This window comes from Alexandromys fortis, unplaced genomic scaffold, assembly GCF_014885135.2.
Source record: "Alexandromys fortis isolate MF-2015 unplaced genomic scaffold, M_Fortis_MF-2015_v1.1 scaffold_149, whole genome shotgun sequence".
NCBI classification, from domain to species: Eukaryota; Metazoa; Chordata; class Mammalia; order Rodentia; family Cricetidae; genus Alexandromys; species Alexandromys fortis.
The window spans coordinates 1,899,201-1,917,895 of NW_026068025.1; the positions used below are offsets into that span (position 1 = coordinate 1,899,201).

Below are 18,695 nucleotides of genomic sequence, written 5' to 3' on the forward strand. Positions count from 1 at the left end.
AGATCTGGTGCCCAGAACACTATATACATAATAAATAAATTAAAAAAAAAGAAAAGAAATAAATAAATAAAGAAAGAAAGAAAGAAAGAAAGAAAAGAAAAGATCAGTAACACCACTAGTACACCCATTCTTGGTTCTGCTCTTCAACACTATCCTAGAAGTTCCAGCGAAAACACTGGCAAGAAAAAGAAAAAGAGGACAACAAGATTAGAAAAGAAAAATTTACAGACACCATGACTGTTTTGCTATATAGCCCTAGCTAGCCTGGAACTCACAGAGATCCCCTTCCCTCTGCTTCTGAGTGCTAGAATTAAATACATGCACCACTATGCCCAGCTTAACATGATCCTCTCTGTGCAGGCCTGGCCATCCTAGAACTTGCTCTGCAGACCAGACTGGCCACTAACAGAGTTCCACCTGTCTCTGCCTCCTGAGTGCTGGGTTTAAAGGTGTGCGCCATCACCACCCAGCAACATGAACTTTTTCTTATTTATTTGTTTATTATGTATACAATATTCTGCCTGTATGCATGCCGGCATGCCAGAAGAGGGCACCAGATCTCATTATAGATGGTTGTGAGGGACCATGTGTTGCTTGCTGAAAATTGAACTCAAAACTTCTGGAAGAACGCCAGTGCTCTTAACCTCTGAGCCAGCTCTCCAGCCCACAACATAATCTTTTTCAAGATTTCAGGGGCTGTCCTCAAACTCATAGAAATCTGTTTGTCTCTGCCTCCAAGTACTGGGATTAAAGGCATGAACCACCACATCTGGCTCAACATGATCTTTTATATGTGAAAACTCCTAAAGAAATAACAAAAAACCTGAACAGTGGTAATAAACAAACCCAGCAAAGATGCAGAATACATGTTCAACACAAAAACCATGACTGTGACCTGGCCATGGTACATAATTTCAGGATTCAGAAGACTGAGGCAGAAGATTGCCACAATTCAAATTCACGGCCAGCCCCCCCCCACCATCAAACTACAGGACCTCACCCATTTTTAGGCTACATATCTCAGGTCACCTCAGTGGAAGGTAGAGACAGGTGGATCTCTGAGAGTTTGAAGTCAGCCTAGTCTATAACGTGAGTTCCAGGATAGTCAGGGCTGTTATACAGAGAAATATTGCCCAAAAACACAAAACAAAAACAAATAAAAAAAGAGAGAGTGGGGTGGCTGACTGTTGTCCATGCATGCATTTTGGGTGCCCCTACTGCCTTGTGATAAGGCCAATACATTTCCTATATCAGACTAAGGAGGTATACCAGACTTCCATAATGGGATCTTGGTTTTGGAACCCTGTTTTACCTAATGTACTGTTGGGGATTGTGGACCCCCAGACCCTGAATTTCCTGTAAACAACTTGTTTTCCTGTGTTTGCAGCTGCTTTGAGCATGAGACAGGGAAGTGGTTTCTGGTGGGCTTGCAGCTGACTACCCCTCTCCCCCCAGAGCTAGGGTGTGGCCATTAGACATCAATCAACCTCTACTAAAACCAATAGAGCTCTCAAGTTATTGTTCTTTCTAGCATTCACAAAGACTGGCTTTTAGAACAAAAATGTATGTTTAATCAGGATTTATGTAAAAGTGTTTGGTTTTTCCCACTTTTTAATCTAAATGTTACACAAAAGTTAAATGTACCAGACTGGTATAACTGACCTCAGTATTCAATAATGCCTAAAGGCCTATATTAATGTCAATAGAGGGACAATTCTCAAAGTCAGCTAGGTCCCAGGAGACTATGGGACATCTCTTAAAGGGTCCTGCAGCCCATAGAGTCTCCTGTCCTCTTCATCAGAGAGGCCATGGGAACGTCACAGGGCCTCTAAAGAAGGGAACCAGAGAGGAAAACACCCTCAAGGCTTCCACAGAGAAGCTACACATCTTTACACAGATGCACCAATGCAAAGAAATAAATCATAAAAACTACAATAACTAAAAATATCAGATTTAATTTTAAAACAAAAAACCTATAGTAATCATGAGAGCTCAGAATATAACTCAATGGTGAAACTTGCCTCGTTGGCTGAAACCCTCCACACTAAGTGTAAAGGGCAGAGGTCAATGTCAGGCATCCTCCTCTTTGCTCTTCACCTTGAATGAGACAGGGTCTCTCACTGATCTTGGGAGCTTCACGATTTAGCCAGACTGGGTGGCTGGCAAGCTCCAGGGATCATTCTGTCTCTGCCTTCCCAGCGCTAGGGCTACAGGTGCATGTCTGTCACCGCACCCAGCTTTTTATGTGGGTGCTTGTGATTGAACTCTTGTTCTCACACTTGTGTAGCATGTGCTTACTGACAATCTCCCTAGCCCATTTTATGATTTTTCCCCTTAAATTTAAATTTGAAAGAGAATGTGTGCCACATGTACCTGGGTACCTGGAAGCTAGAGGAGAATGCTGGGTCCCCTGGAGTTACAGATGTGGTGAGCTATCTGACGTGGGTTCTGTGAAGAGAACTCAGGACCATACAGGAACAGCCAGTGCTCTTAAACTCTGAGCCAGCTCTCAAAACTCTCATTTTGTGTTTTTTGAAAGAGTCTCACTATACAGCCCAAGTTGACCTCAAACTTGCTTTCCTGATTTGTTTTCTGAATCCTGGGACTAAGGCTTTTCCTTGCTAATTGATCTTTGACAAGGGTACCAAGTCTGTTCAAAGGACAGACTTCATCAAATGATGCTGGGACAATATAGATCTCCATATATCAAAAGAATGAGGTGGGATACATATACAGAAATATGAGCTTAAAAAGTGGATCAAAGACAACTAAAACTTAGAGCCAGCAAGATGGTTCAGAGGGTAACGGTGATTGCTGCCAAACTTGATGATCTGAGTTCGCTTCCTGAAAAGCACATGGTAAAAGAGAGAACTGACTCCCACAAGAGTTCCTCTGACCACTATACACATGCTGTGACACGTGCACGACACAGTACATGAATGGATAAACGTTTAAACTGTGAGGCTCTGAAGGAAAAAGATATGTACATACATTTTTCTGACAATGGATTTGATAATGACATTAAAAGTGAGTTAGGCCATAGTTCAGGATAGAACAGTTGCCATGCAAGGTTTTGAGTTTGTTGCACAGTCAAAGTTCTCCAAAAAAGATAACCAAATGGCCAACAAATACAAGAAAAGTAAGTTAGTATCATTGGTCAATAAGTCATTATGAAATTGTAAATTGAAAACACAGTATCTTTCACACCTGTAAGGATGGTGATAAAGTAAAAACAAGAAAAGCAAGTATTTTTTTTCTTTTTTTTTTTTGTTTTCTTGAGGCAGGGTTTCTCTGTATAACAGTCCTGGCTGTTCTAAATTCACTTTGTAGACCAGGCTCGCCTCAAACTCACTGAGATCCACATGCGTCTGTCTTCTGAGTACTGGGATTAAAGGCGTGCATCACCACCATCTAGCAAAGCAAGTGGAAAAGTTTGGTGCTTTCTGAACAAACTAAAGGTAGCACCACATACCCCAACAATCCCGCTCTAGGACTCCCATAGTTCAAGAGAAGAGCATTACGTGCTTTAGGTTGAGGGAGCAGTGAAGACAGAGATTTATTTGGGGGCAGAATGAGGAAGTTAGCTGATTCCCTTAGATAAGCTGTTTGTCTGTTGTCTCTTTTTTGCCACTACTGGGTGTCTGGAATTGGGCCAGATGCCTTCTGCAATCCTCAAATACCTGCTTCCTGGAACTTTGAGGTAAGTTTCAAGGCCTTGGCTATGCCAGGGTGAGGGGTAGGGAGGTGGGTGTAGGGGGTGAAATTCATGTTCAGTTTGGAGGAAATGTCTCACAACAAAGCTTAGGTGTGTCAAGTTTAGGCATTATACTCTCTAGTTCCAGAAGGTGCGTTTGTCTCTTTAAAGGTGTGCCGTTGTTTGCTCTGTCATGCTCACCACCATTAACCTGCTCTGTTGTTACTGAAAGGAGAAGTATTGGCTCAGGACCCCCAAGAGCCATGCTGGCCATGCTCGAGCTGGCCAGAGTCCCTTCAGTTCTGTTTTTGTTAGTGGGGGGTTGGATTTTCTTCTTCTTCCTTTTTCCTGACCGCCTTTCTTTCTCTACTCCCCCCACATAATCTGCCAGCTGGAGATGAGAAGGAAGACTGTCTTCACAGATTACCAGCTTCTGGAATAAAGCACTGGTTTAAAGATTCAGTGCCTGGGGAGAGATGGCTCAGTGGTTAAGAGCACCGACTCTTCTTCCAGAGGTCCTGAGTTCAATTCCCAGCAACCACATGGTGGCTCACAACCATCTATAATGAGATCTGGTGCCCTCTCTTCTGGGGTGCAGGTACACATGCAGGCAGAATGCTGTATACATAATAAATAAATCTTAAAAAAAAAAAAAAAGATTTAGTGCTTGTGTACTCATGGGTATCTGCAAAGCAACAGCAAGCTCTGCTATTCCAGATTCAACCCTGCCCTCTTCTGGCATGCAGGGAGAACACTATATACATAATAAATAAATAAATAAAACTTAATTTTAAAAGGAGGAGGAGAAGGAGGAGGGGTATGCAGCAGCAGCAGCTTGGCCTACATAGTTAGTTCCAGAACAACCAGGGCTACACTACCTGTCTGGAAAAACAAAACAAAACAAAGAAAGGAAAGGAAAGAGACAAAGACAGAGAGAGATAGAGAGAAAAGTATCCCAGGCCTAGTAGGGAGAACAATGTGGGGGAAAGAAATCTTAAAATAAACATTTAAGGGGCTGGAGAGATTGCTCAATGGTTAAGGGCACTTGTTGCTCTTCCAGAGTTACCTATGTTTAATTCCTACTGGCTCACAACCATTTGTACTTTCAGTTCTAGGGGATCTGATGCCCACTTCTGGCCTCCATGGCATACATATGAAACACATGTATGGCTCCATGAGCATACATGTGAAACAAGGCATACATGCAGTCAACCCTCCTCCCCCCCCCAAAAAAAAAAGAAAAAAAGAAAAGACATTTAAACAGTAGTTAGGCTGGACGTCAACTGTAACCCAGTGCTTGGAAGACAGAGGCAAACAGATCTGTTTGTTCAAGGCCAGCCTGGTCTACTTAGCCAGGGTCACACAGTGAGACCCTATCTCAAAAGAAGAGAAAAAATTACTACTCAACGCTTTTTTAACTATTCGACACTCTGAAGAGGTGAAGTTGGGGGCCAGTGTCCGCCCAACCTTGGCTCCCCTCTGTTTCAGAACTGGAGGCAGAAGTCTAGAGATCCCGCTATTTACAAAGAGAAGGAATGGCTGTAGAAGGCCCTCCAACTGAGACATAACGCAACAGTTCTTGGGGTTCTGTCTTTCATCTTCCGAGACAGTCCTATCTCTGTGTATCTTGGAATCAATCTAAAGGAGTAGATTTCCCCTCTAGCTCCCAAAGCTTAATATTATCACTGCCACCGAGACCTAAAATCACTGGGATCGTAGAATGCATAGGAACGATAAATAAAGTTGGGACGCTAAGTAAAAGGAGTTTGGTACGGGTTTCCAACTCAACTGAACTTCAGCCTCACCAAGAGAGAACGCGAAAATACATGTTTGCTCACAATCGCTTCAGACCCACAGAAGACCCATCGTCCATATCTATTTGAGACGATCAGACAGAGACAACGGGCAAAGATCTATTAAACACCGTTAAAGGGCTACATTTAAAGCGGCCTGAAGTCCGAGGGGAGCCCGAGGCGTGAGGACGGGTGGGAGGGGGTCCCGGCCCGGCTATAGGCGGAGTCGCTTTCGCCTCCGCTTCGGGTACCCGGCGCCACTTTGTGGGCGTTCCTCAAGGAAGTCGAACCGAAAAGCTCCTTACCCGCCGCATGCGACCATTGGACAGCAAGTCGGCGATCCCCTTGGCTGCGTCGTTTTTCTCAGCCACACAGAGAACTTTTCGTACTCCTCGGAAGGCCACTTCCATGGCAGCGCGGGACAAGGCACGGCCTCCAGGCCGTCGCTGCCACCGGAACGCTAAGAGGGTGATTGGGAAGATCATTCCCTAGGCCCTGCGCCAGCAGCAACTCCACGGTGCCCCGTACATGTTGGGGAACCCAGAGGAGATGCCACGAGGCACACCTCCGAGAGTCACTTTAACAGTGCACCTTTTCCAGGCCACTGGCTGCCTCAGCCTGGAACCCACGCCTCAGAGATCCGCTTAAACTCGCGCTCACTGACAACTTCCGGTAACCGAGCTGCCTCAAACTACAACTCCCAGAATGCTTCATGCCCCGGCACGCTCACCCAACACCGTTTCTCCTCCTCCGTCCCACCTCACTGTATTCTATTTTCCCTTTCTTTAGGACAGTACTTGGTTAATGGGACTTGTCCTCTGGAGGGACTGATTGACAGCGCCTCTTAAAAGGCGCCACTTATTCGGAAGTTAGTGTGAGCGTTTCCGGGTCACGCGACGCTGATGCTTGGGAGTCATGTGATACCAAGATGGTGGTGCCGCGGTAGCTTCACTGGGACAGTGCAGTCCTAGGAGCCGCCAACAGTTTCTGCTCTTAGGTTTTGGGGAGGCCCATTTAGCTGACTCTGCGGCCGTCCGTGACTAGTATTAAGGACCTGATCAGAGCTGGGACTGTTGATGTCACTGGTAGGTTCCGGGGAGTGTTAGTGATTTCGGTTCCAGAAGCCTGTGACAGCCGGGGGGAAAAGCGAGAGAGTGGTTAGTTTAGCCTCCTCCGTCATCTGCGCTTGCAGCTTTGGAGTTCATGAGGCTTCCCAGGGTTTCCCAGGTCCCAAACCTTGATAATCTTCGGGAATTTGAATTATTGGGTGTGTGAGAGGCATTTTAGGACCCCTGAAAGTCCAAAGAAGGCCTAAGAACTTCGCTTCCTCATCCAGAGGCCGGACTTCCCCGCCGACTAACCCCGCATTATTTTCCATTTCCTCTCAATGTTCTCTCCGTATTTCAGGAAATATGATCAGCGCCCCTGATGTGGTGGCCTTCACCAAGGAAGACGAGTATGAGGAAGAACCTTACAATGAGCCCGCCTTGCCGGAGGAGTACTCAGTACCTCTCTTCCCCTATGCCAGCCAGGGGGCTAACCCCTGGTCTAAACTGTCCGGGGCCAAGTTCTCCAGGGACTTCATCCTTATTTCCGAGTTCTCTGAACAGGTGGGACCTCAGCCCTTGCTGACCATCCCCAATGACGCCAAAGTTTTTGGCACTTTTGATCTCAATTACTTCTCCTTGCGGATCATGTCAGTGGATTACCAGGCTTCGTTCGTTGGTCATCCTCCTGGTTCTGCCTACCCCAAGTTGAACTTTGTGGAGGACTCCAAAGTGGTGCTGGGAGACTCTAAGGAAGGGGCCTTTGCATATGTGCACCACCTCACCTTGTATGACCTGGAGGCCCGTGGCTTTGTGAGACCCTTTTGTATGGCTTATATCTCTGCGGACCAGCATAAAATCATGCAGCAATTCCAGGAGCTTTCGGCTGAATTTTCCAAAGCATCCGAGTGCTTGAAGATGGGTAACAGGAAGGCATTTGCTGGGGAACTTGAAAAAAAGCTGAAAGACTTGGATTATACGAGGACTGTGCTGCACACAGAAACTGAGATCCAAAAGAAAGCCAATGACAAAGGTTTTTATACATCTCAGGCAATTGAGAAAGCCAATGAACTGGCCAATGTGGAGAAGTCCATCATTGAGCATCAAGATTTGCTGAGGCAGATCCGCTCGTACCCTCGCCAGAAGATGAAGATACCTGCTTTGCATCCTGGCGATACGGAGCACACCCAAGACCAGGCTGCCCAGGTCTCCACTACCTCCAACCCCGAGGAGTCAGCTAATGCAGACCTTTATACGTGCAGACCGGCTTACACCCCGAAACTCATCAAAGCAAAGTCCACCAAGTGTTTTGACAAGAAGCTGAAGACCTTGGAGGAACTCTGTGACACTGAATATTTCACTCAGACCTTGGCCCAGCTTAGCCACATTGAACACATGTTCCGGGGAGACCTATGCTACCTCCTGACCAATCAGATTGACAGAGCACTTCGAAAACAACAGCACATAACAAATTTCCTCTTTGAAGACTTTATGGAGGTTGATGACAGGATGGAGAAACAAGAGAATGTGCCCTCTAGGCCCAGTCAGGACAAGCTGCCTTCCAGGCCTGTGGAAGAATGTCCCATTCCTAAAGTGTTAATTAGTGTTGGTTCGTACAAGTCCAGTGTGGAGTCTGTTTTGATCAAGATGGAGCAGGAACTTGGAGATGAAGAATACAAGGAAGTGGCAGCAGCAGAGTCAAGCAATTTTGACCCCCAAGAAAACCTGGACTACCTGGATATGGATATGAAAGGGAGCATCAGCAGTGGGGAAAGCATCGAGGTTCTGGGCACTGAGAAGTCATCTTCTGTGCTGTCTAAATCTGACAGCCAGGCCAGCCTCACGGTACCATTGAGCCCCCATGTAGTCCGTAGCAAGGCAGTCAGCCACAGGACGATCAGTGAGGACAGTATTGAAGTCTTAAGCACCTGCCCATCTGAGGCCCTCATTCCTGATGACTTTAAGGCCAGCTACCCAAGTGCCATTAATGAGGAAGAAACCTATGCAGATAGTGAGGGGGCCATCCATTTCGAGGCAAGTGTCTGCCCACCAGAACTGGGTGAGACTCAGGAGGGCAGCTTGGAAAATACCCCATCCCAAATAGACTCCAGCTGCTCTATTGGAAAGGCGAGTGAAGGTCAGCTGGTTCCTCTTCCCACCCCGGCTGACACTCTTTCTGATGAGGATGGTGTGGTGAGCATCCCCCCACAGAGCTCCAGGCAGAAGGACCAGGGGTTCCATGTGGATGTCGAGATGGAAAACACTGACCCTTCTCCCCGAGACAACAGCTGTGAAATATTCCCAGCTTATGAGCTGGATCCAAGCTGCCTTCTGGCTAGCCGAGATGTTAGTAAGACAAGCCTGGATAACTACTCGGACACCGCAAGCTACATGAGCAGTGTGGCTTCTACCAGCTCAGACAGAACCCTCTCTGCTCACTCTGCTGGCCTATCCTCTGAGAGACACAAAAAGAGAGCTGGCCAGAATGCCTTAAAATTCATCCGCCAATACCCCTTCGCCCACCCAGCCATCTACTCCCTGCTTAGTGGGAGGACGCTTGTGGTCCTGGGCGAAGACGAAACCATAGTCAGGAAGCTTGTCACCGCACTGTCTATCTTTGTTCCCAGCTATGGCTACTATGCCAAGCCAGTCAAGCACTGGATTTCTTCCCCTTTGCATATTATGGATTTTCAGAAGTGGAAGCTTATTGGCCTACAGAGGTAACTGGTTTCAGGTGGTGGGGAAGAACACTAGACATTAAGAGATGAAGCAGGTTGTTCTGTGGACCCCAGGAAAGGGAAGCTTGCTTTTTGGACAATGGATAACCAACTCACTATTCTTACCTTTGGCAAATTACTCTTGATTTTGTTGCCTTATCTGTCATGGAGAGGGGTTTCACAGTTGCTAAGTGATTGCCAGTGCTGGGGGCTCCTTCCCACTTTCATGTCAGACAATTTGGGAGAATTATTCTTTGTGTATGTTTGGTGCTAGTGATAGAACCCAGGGCCTGTGTATGCTAGGCAGATATACTACTTCTGAATTATATTCCCATCCCCTGGGAGAGTTTTAAATCGTGAAATCCCAATCAGATTCTGAATCAGTTGGTCTGTCTGAAATAAGAGCTGGAGTCTTGCTTCAGTGAAATCAGAGAGTGAGTGGACTTGAAGATGCTATGTTCGTTCTGACTGCAGCTCACATTGGCATAAAGAATGTCACTGTGGGAGATGTAGAACTCCAGTAGCTTGTACTTTGCTGCTGTATTTGCTACAGCAGTGAGCAATCACAAGAGCTTGTCTTTTCACTGTTTGAAGTTATGGTGTTACCTTGCTGTGGCTCATTCATACAAGTGTTTAGGCAGGTCAACTTTCTTGCCTGTGTTCCAAGAAAATTGAATGGTCATTTGCAAAGTATTATGAGGGTAGTGAAGAGCCAGCCTCTGCCCAGTGCCTGAATTCCAAGGTAATCCAGCCATGTTGACTCTGGCCCCCATCCTGCCACCATGCCACCAGCTTAACTTCTCCGAGGCTTTTGCCTTCACTGTAGTCAGCCGGTAAAGCCTGTCTTACGATACAGGTGCCTATCATTGACTTGTCTCTACAAGTGTGCATTCTAAAATGAAGGCAACAGGCAGGGCACATGCTGTAGCATATGAGATACAGCGTATCCTACTGAGGGGGGCACAGATGTTGGGACACCCCTATACGAGTGTCAGTGCCTACACAGTGCTCCAAGGGACGATTTCCCCGGACAGGAGCCAGAAGTGACATGGCGATGGGAGGGTCTCGGCTAAGCCAGAGAGGCCCTGGGAAGTGGCCTCTTCTCCTAGCAGAGACAATGCCTTTCTTCTGAGCAGACTCACTATTGCAGTTGAAAGGGAACTGGCATCTTCCTGAAACCATGAGGCTGGGACACCTGAGGTGAGAGCTGTCAGAGAAGGATGTGATGGCAGCGGGAGCGGCAGGGTCTAGGTCAGTGCTGGTGCTGCCCCCGCACTGTGGTGGATCCAGACACCTGAGTTACATTGTGTGCCTCTGCTCCCAGTGCTACCTTCCAGAGCTGGAAAGGGGCCCGGATTGGGGGGGGATGTCATTTTAGAACAGTTCCTGGCCTTAGTAACCAGTTAGCTACGTAGAGGCCAGTCTAGACTGTAGTAACAAGACATTGGCTTTAAGAACAAAAGGGATGCAGAGTGAGAGCTTTTGTGAAGTGGCACTCTTGTCCACAGAGCCGTGAGCTACCGCAGGGCTATTTCTGTGAGCAGGGTTTGTCTGAGTCCTCCAGTCTTGGATTCACCTGGAACTGTTCAAGAAGCTTTCAAAGAATGTCACCTTGAAGCCCGGCGGTGGTGGCGCACGCCTTTGATCCCAGCACTTGGGAGGCAGAGGCAGGTAGATCTCTGTGAGTTCGAGAACAGCCTGGTCTACAAGAGCTAGTTCCAGGACAGGCTCCAAAACCACAGAGAAACCCTGTCTCGAAAAAACAAAAAAAAAAAAAAAAAAAGAAAAAAAAAAAAAAAAAAAAAAAAAGAAAAGAAAAGAAAAAAAAAAGAATGTCACCTTGAACCACCAGCTTCCCTGGCTCGATTCTTTTTCCCCACACAGGCCTTCTGCCAGACAACAGAAGGTTGGCTCAGCCACTGATGAGCCTCCCATCATTTTAAATGAGCACCAGGGAGAAGTGTGGGACTTGCTGAACAGCAGTGACAAGATCAGGAATGATGGGTAAACAGGAACCAGTTCTAGCAGGAGAGAGTCAGGGGAGTTGGAGGCTTAGGCGGGGTCCTGGCTGAGTGACCTCGGACTCCTCAATCCTGATGGCTTCCCTAGTTTGGATGGTGACAGTGACTTGGGGGGAATAGGCTGTGTTCACTGTAATGGAGCACTGTGTATTTGGCTTCCTGAGGAAGAGTTTTATGGGGAACAGAAATGGGAGATGTTGGAAGGAGCCAACATCTGGGAGGAAGGGAGTGCCAAGGCTGAATCTCAGGAAAGGGCCTAGGCTGGGCGTTAACACAGAGACGGAGGGTCAGACAGGGAGAGCTGCGCCAAGCCTAATGGAAAGCCAGAGGAGCAGATTCAGGTGTGCCTGTCCCGTGATGAGAAGCTGGTGCGGGGTGAGGCATTGGGATTGGCAGAGGGTGAGAATGCTCTCTTCACGGGTGGTGGTGGCGCACGCCTTTAATCCCAGCACTGGGAAGCAGAGGCAGGTGGATCTCTGTGAGTTCGAGGCCAACCTGGTCTACAAGAGCTAGTTCCAGGACAGGAACCAAAAAAGCTACAGAGAAACCCTGTCTCAAAAAATCCAAAATAAAAAAGAGAATGCTCTCTTCAGATCTCTTACTGCCCTCATAGACTGCTTCTCACCTATAGGCCCCAGTTCTCCCTTGTGCATGGGGTGTGCTGTCCACCCACTGGTTTAGGGCCTGTGTGTGCCTGCCGTTTGAATTCTGAGCCGACCTTGTCGTGGTCTTCAGGCCTTCCACAAGCCCCAGGTCCAACACTCCCATGAAGAGGAACAAGTCAAGACTCTAAGACATCCTTCATTGCAGTCTCAGCTCCCAGGTCCATGCCTGGCTAGGTAATAGATGCTTAGTAATTATGAGATGCACCAAGAAGGAAAAAATAGCTGTGGTCCCAGAGGCGGCTCTTTCGTATAGTATTGTGCCCTAAATGTTAGAGGAGGGTCATCTGTAAAATTTTGTCTGTTCTGTTTGCTAGGCCTATGGGGAATGCCTACACTCGTGGTTAGACTGCTCTAAAGGAGAGCTTTTGTTTTCTTGTGCTGGAATGAAAACCCTGACCTGTGCATAGCAGGCAAATCTTCCACCTACTCTACCCCACCCCCCCTGAGGAAGGCCATTTTTGTTTTGTTTTACTTCTAGAAGTTTATTACAGACTCAAAGGTGGGCATTTAAAGAGGAGATACTCAGAGCACCGTGCCTGAACTAGGCATGGAGGTCAGCCACATGGTGCACAAGAAGCCAGCTGGCAGGGAGGGGAGCCTTGGAGAACAAAGCTCAATATTAGGGAAAGCATGCTTAGAACAGAGATGGGAAGAAAAGGAACTTACGCCTGAGAAACTTGAGGATTTTAGGGAGCAGCCTCGGAAGGCTGAGCACTTGGCCTGTTCACTTCACCCCAGAACACATGCTGCTGGGCACGGGGGACATAGCACCAAGGGAGATGCAGCCCAGGGCTCTAGAATGGAGAATTCCCTATCAGCCACCACACTGGGTGGATGTGGGCACAGAGTAGTAACAGTGATAGCAGCACCCACTGAAGGCCAGGTCCCATCCTAGGTGACTTAGTTTGTCACACTGGTGACCCAGATCTCAGAGACGAGACTTGGAAAAGGTAAAGGAGATTGCCTAAGCTAATAGCCCAGAGAAGAGGGAGACGTGAAGGTGCTTCCATCTCTGTGAGGGACTCCAGGAACAGCAGACGGCCAGGCCCTCCTGGAGCACCACTGAAAGTTTGGCTCACTCTGTGGAGCAACCGTTTAGCCAAGTAATAGATGTTTCAGAGGACATCAGGAATCAAATTGCCCAGGGCCTTGGGAACCAAAGCATTTGAACTTCCTCTAGTTGGGTGGGAGTTTGGGGACAGTAAGCCCACTTAAGTATCTGCCTCCACTTTTCTAACCCTTGCCATTTCTGACCTTGGCCTGTCTTTTTCAGAGTGGCCTCCCCTGCCAGTATGGGTACCCTCCATACCCTGAGCCGTTACAGCCGCTATACGAGCATCCTGGACCTGGACAGCAAGACCCTACGCTGCCCCCTGTACAGAGGAACACTGGTGCCCCGCCTGGCTGACCATCGCACCCAGATCAAGCGAGGCAGCACATACTACCTGCACGTCCAGAGCATGCTCACCCAGCTCTGCTCCAAGGCATTTCTCTACACCTTCTGCCACCACCTGCATCTGCCTGCCCACAGTGAGGAGACACAAGAAGCCGTAGCCAGCAGACAAGCCAGCTTCCTAAAGCTCAACCTGGGACTCGTGAATGAGGACATCAGAGTGGTGCAGTATCTGGCTGAGCTGTTGAAACTGCACTACATGCAGGAGTCACCTGAGACCACCCAACCCCTGCTCAGGTTTGACTATGTCCCCAGCTTTTTGTACAAAATCTAAGAGTTCCAGCCACCGTGACCAAGACCTGTGACTTGGTATGGGAAGGGAAAAGGTCGGTGTGACTAAATGGTTGCCTGAGCTGGAGTGTTGAGCGTTCTGGTGTCAGAAGGAAGGAAACAGGTGGCAGTCGTGATTCCCATCTAGCCCTGGGCAGTGTGTGAAGTGGGCCAAGCAGAGGTGGAGCCTGGCTCTCCAGAGGTGGCTGCTCTTGGTTCCATGGGGAAGTAGCTGTCAAATAGGGGTTGTCCTTAATTTTCCAAGGATCAACAGTCTGGGCAGGAAGAAGAAAGCTCCAGACCCTTGGGGCTGGAAAAGATGAGGCTAAGTAGCCAAAGCCCAGATGACACCCGAGTGGCAGAATCAGCCTGGGAACTGGTGTGTGTAGGAACAAGACAGCCATCACCTCCGTCTACCTCTACCAAGGCCCTTTACTTGGCTTCCTGGAGCCCAATAACCGAGAGGAGGCTCCCGAACAAGGACCAGGAGGAAAAGTGCTCTGGTCAGTTGGAGAAAGACACATCTGGGCTCTGGGGGGATGCAGAAGTGGCCCCTTGTCCTCTTCCCCTCTGTCAAGGAAGTGCTTATTGAGTCCCTGGGGGTCCTTCCTTACAGTGGTCCTGGATGTGAAGCAGGTATCAAATGGCTATAGCCCATGAGAACCTTGGGAGCAGTAGATGAAGCAGGCCCTAGCCCATTCCCCACTTGTATGGCAGGAGCTGCCCACTGGCTCTTCTCGGCCACACCATTAACTTGAACGCCCCTGGAAAGGGATGCAGCACTCTGTTACCTCTCTTGGGGCCTAGGGGCTTGGTGACCTAAGTTCTGACTGGAACTTAGGAGCAAGGCTATCCCGTTCCAGACCCATACCCGAGAGGCAGTGTGCACCTCCATCCTTACAATCATCCCCATGTGCGTCCCTTCCAGTCCCACTGGTGGCCATCGTCATGACCTCCCAGGGACTCCTGTTGCAGCTGCTTTTGCTGGGCCTCATGTGCTACATGGAGCACTCCTCAGTCTGGAAAATGTGAGACCTGTTTAAAAATGTTTTCTCCCTAAACAGGAGAAGCTCTGGTTATTAGTGCTCCTTTTTAATTTGCAACAAAACTGCAGTAAACTGGACCTGGATCAGCCCTGTGCATGCATTGATTAGATGCTGTGTCCCCTGCACTCAGGTCTCTCAGCTGGCCACACCACTGGGGTCTCTCACCAGAAGGAACCCTGTAGAAGCCAAGTAACCAAAGATGGCTTGACAGCATGTCACTCCTGCCTTTGACACGAGGTTGGTTCTGGTCCACGGCTTCAGGTCATGGTCCCCATTTCACTTTAGACAGTATATGGCTTTCTGAGGCTTTGACACAGATCCAGGATTTTGTCACTGTATTTATAGACACCTTAGCAGCTGTGGTTTCTCCTCATGGGCTCCCTCATCTGCTACTGCTTCTCAGTGTTCTAGATGCGACTTTGGCTGGTTGGCAAGGTAGTGTTTCCTCAGGCCTCCAAGGATGAATGTGTTCTGGAGCTCAAGAGCCAGGCTGGGAGGTGGTCAGTTTCTGGTACTGCCTCAGCACGGGGACTTGGAGGTGAACACTGTTCCCTACCCTGAGAAAGGCGGATGAGCTGCAGCCACACTTGGCCTTCTGGATACTGAAAACACAAACTCTAGTGGTCTGAAGTGGAGTTCCACGTGCAGGTATCTCCTTGGCATTCAGCCACATGGTGACTCAAAAGACAAAGCCACGACTGATGTGGAGTGGGCACAACTGTCTTGTGTAGCAGCTGTGGAAATGGCCTCTCTTGAATGGCTCCTCACCAAGTACAGACTGACAAGGGGTCAAACTCTAAGATTTACTTTTTTTTGTTTTGTTTTTGAGATAGGATCTCATGTTAACCCAGGCTGGGTCAAATTCAGTATGTACCAAGGATAACCCTGAATTCTTGATCCTTCTGCCTCCCCTTCCCAATTGCCAAGATGATAGGTGTGTGCCACCAGACCCAGTGACTGGATTTAGGCTTGGTGATTTGGATTACTTAGTGCTGAAAGCATGCTTCCTCTCAGGGTCTTGGTCACAAGGACTGAGTTTGGACTGAGGCAGTTAACACTTTTTTCCTCTGCTGTGGAGGACTGGAATCCTCTAGAAGTATTTCTACACACCTTGATGCTGTGGAGACCTATGTAGCAGGACTCAACTCCTTGAATTTTCATTTGTCATTGGGCGTGGTGGCATACATCTTTAATCTTAGCATTCAAGAGGTGGATCTCTGTGAGCTAGAGGTTACCCTGACCTACATGATGAGTTCCAGACCAGCCACGGCCACATAATGACACCCTATTCTCAAAGAACAAAAGGTTTCCATCTGAAGTGTTTCTCAGTTACTAGGCTAGTAAGGCTTTTGTTTGTTTTGCTCTTTTGAGACAGCCTCATATGGCCAAAGATAACTCTGAACTTCTGATCCTCCTGCCTCCGCATGCTTTGCAGGTCTGTCGTGCCTAGATTATACAGTTTTGGGGAATGCGCCCAGGGCTTCATACATACTAGGCAAGCACCCTACCAACTGAACTGCATCCCTAGGCTGGCTAATTTCAACTATCCTATTAAAAACACCTCACAGCAGGATAACAGAGCCCCTTCTTTATTCCTATCATTTTGAATTCTGGCAGTAAAACTGGCAAGTCAGGTTTATTTCAGTTTGGCTGCCAAGCAATTATTTGCCTTCCTGTTTTTAGAGCTGTCTAGTTTAAAAACCATCCAATTGAACTGGCACATTACTTTTACCATTGTACAAGTAATGCTTGTATGTTACTGGACATGCACATGCTCCATTGCTGAGGTCAGTCCACGGTCTTCCATACAGTGTTGGGGGACGTGGGAACATACTGGTTTGAGTTGCCTCACCATTTCTCTTCAGTAGAACCTTGAATTAAAAATGTTTAAATTCAGCCAGTTGGTAATGGCGCACGCCTTTAATCCCAGCACAAAGGACGCAGAGGCAAGTGAATCTCTGGGTTCAAGACCAGCCTAGTCTACACAGACCCTGTCTCAAAAACAAATGTTTTAACCCCTCCATGATTTGCTACTGAAGTGGCTGAAGTTACTCTTAAACTTGGAACTGGACTTCAGTCATGACCTGTCATTCCTGATCTGACCTTTAACTCCTTTATTTTAGATCAGTTGCCATATTTAAAGTACAGAGGATTTCAACATAATCCTAGGAAGGTCAGATTTCCCTTCTCCCTTGCCAAGTATCAAAGCCAGCAGTGCTGTGTGGTACTGGATGGAGGCAGAGCTTCTAGGTTATCTTGTATGCATCTTGGCTACCTGCCTACTTTGCTCAGTCTATGCCACTCCCCAGCCTGAGTGCTACATATTGGACCAATGTCCTGTGCTAGAGCCACTATGGTTTAGCTCCCAAATGGTTGGGTAGCAGTAGCTCGCCCAGTCAGGGATGGTGCATCATCAGGTGTGAGGCCTCTGGAGGTACCAAATCCTCATGGCAGTAGGCCATCCAGGCTACTGTCTACTTCCCTAGAAAGCTCCTAAGAAAGTGCCTTGGCTTGTACTTTGAAACAAATAGCCAGCTTCCTGGCTTTACCCTAAAACTGTGATCAAACTGGAATATTTAAGGGACACACTCACACTTAGGCTGCACAAAAGAGCGAGGTTTAGATTCCTTTTGCTCTGAAAGCAAAGCCTTGCTTGTGCTTAAACACAGTTTCCCCGAGCCCTTGGCCCAGTAAGGTTTGGTAATGTTAAAGCTTAGGGAAAGAACAGCTGGAGCAGATGAGATGTAGAAGTGGGAAAAAAGCATCCTACGGTGTTGGTGTGTTGGTGGTTTACAGCATAGGTCCCCAAGAGGCACAGCTTGGAGCTGTGTAGTTTTCTTCAGCTAGGCAGGAATTAAGTTCCTGGATTTAAGGTTGCTAAAGTAGTGCAGTGGCCCCACAATCAGAGGTGAGGGGACCAGTATGCCACCACACTCCCCGGAAACCAACACAACTGCCTTCACATGGTGGAGACAGCACCAACCACGGACCAGCTCCCAGGGAGCCTTGGCCAAACTCTTATACTGGCCAGCTGGAGCTGCAGGCTGGACTGAGGCATACAGCAGTTAGCGAGCAGCACGGTCTGCAATGAACTCTTGCTATTTTCTAAGAAGCTATTTTATTACTGCATGTCCCACCATGTCTGTGAATATGTGTCCCAACCTGCAACTTGCAGTCACAGTACTGGAACCAGAGCACTGCTGATGTGACCGTGTACCACAGGCATTATGCACAAAGTTTAACCAGAGTAAATGCCAAACAAATAGTATGAGGAGTATACTTTTAAAAATATTAATTTATTTGAGTTCAGATATTTTTAAAATATAAAAATTGGTTGTATTTTTTAAAGCTGTAATTCTTGTAGACATTCTGTGGATAAAAATTTGTGTGTATTAAATTGGTTTGCAATTTAGCCATGTGAAAAATAAAGACTCTTTGGGAAGGTGGCATTTGGGTTCCTAATTACAAGCAGCTGATATAACACAAAGCCTTTGGCCTCTGCTGACTCTCAAACCAGAAAGGGATTTTCTTATCTATAGGGACAACCAGTTCTAGTTTGTGTCCTAGGCATGAATACATACTGAGTATGTGCATTCCCTCTAAGTGACAGTGACACCATAGCCTTTCTATAAGGTAATTCAAAATGCCGCCGCTATTTTTTTCTTTAAAACAAAATGTTACGTGCATTGCTATTTTGCCTATATGTATGTTTGCAGCTCATGTTTACCTGGTGCCCTCAGAAGCCAGAAGGTGTTGGAACTGGAGTTACAGATGATTGTGATCCATCGTGTGGGTGCTGGGGGTCAAACCAGGGTCCTTGGAAAGAGCAGCCAGTGCTGAGCCATCTTTCCAGCGCCTGATCCTAACTCTTGCATACAACTGTCTCGTTTATAGTCTCAAGCTCAGAGCAGAAAACTCAGTGCTCCTCTCCATTCTACTGGGCAACAGAACAGGAAGAAGAGAAAACATGAGGGTGAACCTGAACATTTC

General features: G+C 47.6%; 2 protein-coding genes across 3 annotated transcripts in view; one reads left to right on the top strand and one right to left on the bottom strand.

The window, feature by feature from the left end:
- The window catches only part of Top3a (DNA topoisomerase III alpha), a 35,361-nt gene extending 29,229 nt beyond the window's left edge, over positions 1–6,132 (bottom strand). Inside the window, exon 1 of one of the 2 annotated variants that reach the window (XM_050163703.1) lies at positions 5,793–6,132. In XM_050163703.1, coding sequence (XP_050019660.1) covers positions 5,793–5,972 — 180 coding nt within the window. In that variant the 5' untranslated portion in view covers positions 5,973–6,132. The remainder of the gene's footprint in view (positions 1–5,792) is intronic. The other variant, XM_050163702.1, reaches the window with a different exon arrangement.
- A 279-nt stretch (positions 6,133–6,411) lies between these two features.
- On the top strand, positions 6,412–18,117 carry Smcr8 (SMCR8-C9orf72 complex subunit). The gene is made up of 3 exons (XM_050163704.1): positions 6,412–6,572; positions 6,895–9,253; positions 13,210–18,117. Exons 2-3 carry the CDS (start codon positions 6,900–6,902, stop codon positions 13,661–13,663), a joined length of 2,808 nt encoding a protein of 935 aa, XP_050019661.1. The 5' UTR covers positions 6,412–6,572; positions 6,895–6,899; the 3' UTR covers positions 13,664–18,117.
- Positions 18,118–18,695: the final 578 nt, after the last annotated feature.

What these genes read in the sequence shown, in the direction of transcription:
- Smcr8 (XM_050163704.1), top strand. Translation starts at nt 6,900, where the DNA reads ATGATCAGCGCCCCTGATGTGGTGGCCTTCACCAAGGAAGACGAGTAT. An exon ending in AAGCTTATTGGCCTACAGAG is followed by an intron (nt 9,254 to 13,209) that starts GTAACTGGTTTC and finishes TGTCTTTTTCAG; the next exon opens with AGTGGCCTCCCCTGCCAGTA.